General features: G+C 40.2%; 1 protein-coding gene across 1 annotated transcript in view; it reads left to right on the top strand.

Annotated features, from left to right (window-relative positions):
- The window catches only part of LOC143025821 (uncharacterized), a 4,864-nt gene extending 3,055 nt beyond the window's left edge, over positions 1–1,809 (top strand). The window contains exon 4 of the mRNA XM_076185832.1: positions 1,219–1,809. Coding sequence (XP_076041947.1) covers positions 1,219–1,725 — 507 coding nt within the window. The 3' untranslated portion in view covers positions 1,726–1,809. The remainder of the gene's footprint in view (positions 1–1,218) is intronic.
- The last annotated feature ends 691 nt before the right edge of the window (positions 1,810–2,500 follow it).

Here is a 2,500-nt window from a genome sequence, read left to right as displayed (position 1 = left end):
CTTAAACCTATTTCAAGGACCATTATGAGTATTTTTAAGTTGTTATTCACGCCACACAACATATTATTGTGACTAAGTAACGTAGCTTACTTCAACCTAAACGTGATTTCAAGCAATCAAGACACCGATCAAGCATAGACCCACCCTTCAGCTGAATAGAATGACCACAATAAAATTATATATATATACATATACATATATTTATATATATATATATACACAAATATATATATATATACATATATATATATATACATATATTTATTTATATATATATATATATATATATATATATATATATATATATATATACATGTATATATATATATATATATATATACACATATATATATATAGTCAATCACGGTACTGATATGGAAAAGTTAAACATATGGCATGTAGTCAAATTAAAAATGAGTCGGAAACACTAAAATAAACCATTTGATACATGAAGAATTACGATATAAAATATGAACCCACTGTATGATTTTTGTCACGCAAATATAGCATTTGTTTTGAAGAATCTTATTCATTTCTCTATGCAAGAAATACTGAATTGAAACATGTATACTAAAACCCATAGCGGTTCAAGACTTTTGATTGGAATTGCACATTCACCTCACATTTTCTTATCGGCTAAGTCCACAGCTGAACTAATGTTCTTCATTTTCGTCAACCCATCCCCCTACCTAATCTTTCACCTGTTCCTTCTCCTCCTCTTCCATACCCCTTTCCCTTAATCATTCCATCTATTTCTTCATCTATCTCATTTCTCTATATCTCACCCCATCTCCTCAATGATACCTTCTCTTCTCCACCCATTCCTGTTACTATTCATTCTTCTATACCTTTATCTCATCTATATCCCCTTCCTTTCTCTCTTCCTTCCCTTTCTCCACTTCTTCCTCCCTATTTCTTCCCCATCCCCCGCCTTCCTCCTTACTCTTCCTCCCCCTCTTCCTCCCTTTAATCCCCCAACATCATCTTCCTTCCCCTCATCCTATTCCACTCTCACATCCTCTCCTCGCCCTAATACTCTTAACCCCTTTTCTTCTTCCTCTTGCTCGTCTTCTTCCTCACCCTCATCCTTGTCCTCCCTTTCATACTCTTCTTCGGCTTCATCCTCTTTCTCACCCCTCAACCTCTTCCTCTTCCCTTCATCCTCTTCCTCGTCCCTCAATCTCTTCCTCCCCTCCTCCTCTTCCTCTTCTATCGAACCCCCAGCCGGCGCCCTTCGACTTCGCCTATACCGTGAGCGACAGGTACTCTGGCGCCGACTTCGCCCACGTCTCGAACTCGGACGGCAACGTAGTCAAGGGTGAGTACCGGGTCCTCCTCCCCGACGGACGCACCCAGATCGTCAACTACGTCGCCGACGACCACAACGGCTACAAAGCGGAGGTCACCTACGAGGGAGAGGCCAAGTACCCCGAGCATAAATCGACCCCTTCCGCCGTCTACAAAGCTCCTGAAACTGAGTACCGGGCACCAGAACCAGAGTACCAGAAGCCAGATACAGAATACCAGGCACCAAGAAGCGAGTACCAGGAGCCAACGATCACTTACCAGGCGCCAACTACCGCGTACCAGGCTCCAGATACCGCCTACCAAGCACCAGCAACTGCGTACCAAGAGCCGGCCCAGGTCTACCAAGCCCCAGACCATGTACCAGATACTTACCAGACGCCTAAGGAGCCTTCCAACATCTACGGGACGCCCAATTGAACCTGGCGGCGATGCTTATTTATCAACCTGTAGTGTTTAGCACGAAAACGAATAAAGCAGATACTATGCGACACATTTATTGTTACCCCCAGCAAACGCCCTATAATTTAGATGAAATACTCAAACGCAAGACAAGAGAAAAGGAGGGAAAATGTATTGAAAAGGAGGAGAAATTGCAACTCGGTGAAATCTGAAAAGCACAAACCAAGTCTCCAGTAGCACTAAGAAAATTTTCTTTTACTTTTTGGATCAGAGAGGTCTCTTTAAATTTAATAACATCCTCTGGCGTCAACCAGAACAAAATAATTGAAAAACCTACTGTTAATGGAAATAATCTCAGACGCTCTCTGAGTTCCAAAAGTTTCTCTAAATTGAATAAAATTGTTCTGAGTTAATCGATTTCTTTATTTGTTTTTGTTTTTGTTCTTTACTGAAGCTCAGAGCCAGAGTTTTTTAAGATGAATAAAATCACCTGGCGTTAGACAGAACAAAGTCCTTGCAGTAACTAACAAAACGGAAAAAAATAATTAGGATCATTTTAACTATCATTTCTTTGGGACTTTGAGGTTTCTTAGAAGCCTGGATGAAATCTTCTTCATTCCAAAGTCTTTGAATTTCCTGCTATATTCGAAAGGACTTGCTCGTAAACATTTATCACTCCGCTAAAGGCATGCTGCATCATCAGTTGAGCGTGGCAAACTCATTTCTACTTCTGACAATAAGGTTATGTTTTTGGTCTTGTTTGTTTGTAACGAAATTCACGCAAAAATATATA

This window comes from Oratosquilla oratoria, chromosome 5, assembly GCF_046742065.1.
Source record: "Oratosquilla oratoria isolate Oo_2021 chromosome 5, ASM4674206v1, whole genome shotgun sequence".
In the NCBI taxonomy this organism is placed as follows: domain Eukaryota; kingdom Metazoa; phylum Arthropoda; class Malacostraca; order Stomatopoda; family Squillidae; genus Oratosquilla; species Oratosquilla oratoria.
This window is presented reverse-complemented; position numbering and strand designations above follow the sequence as displayed.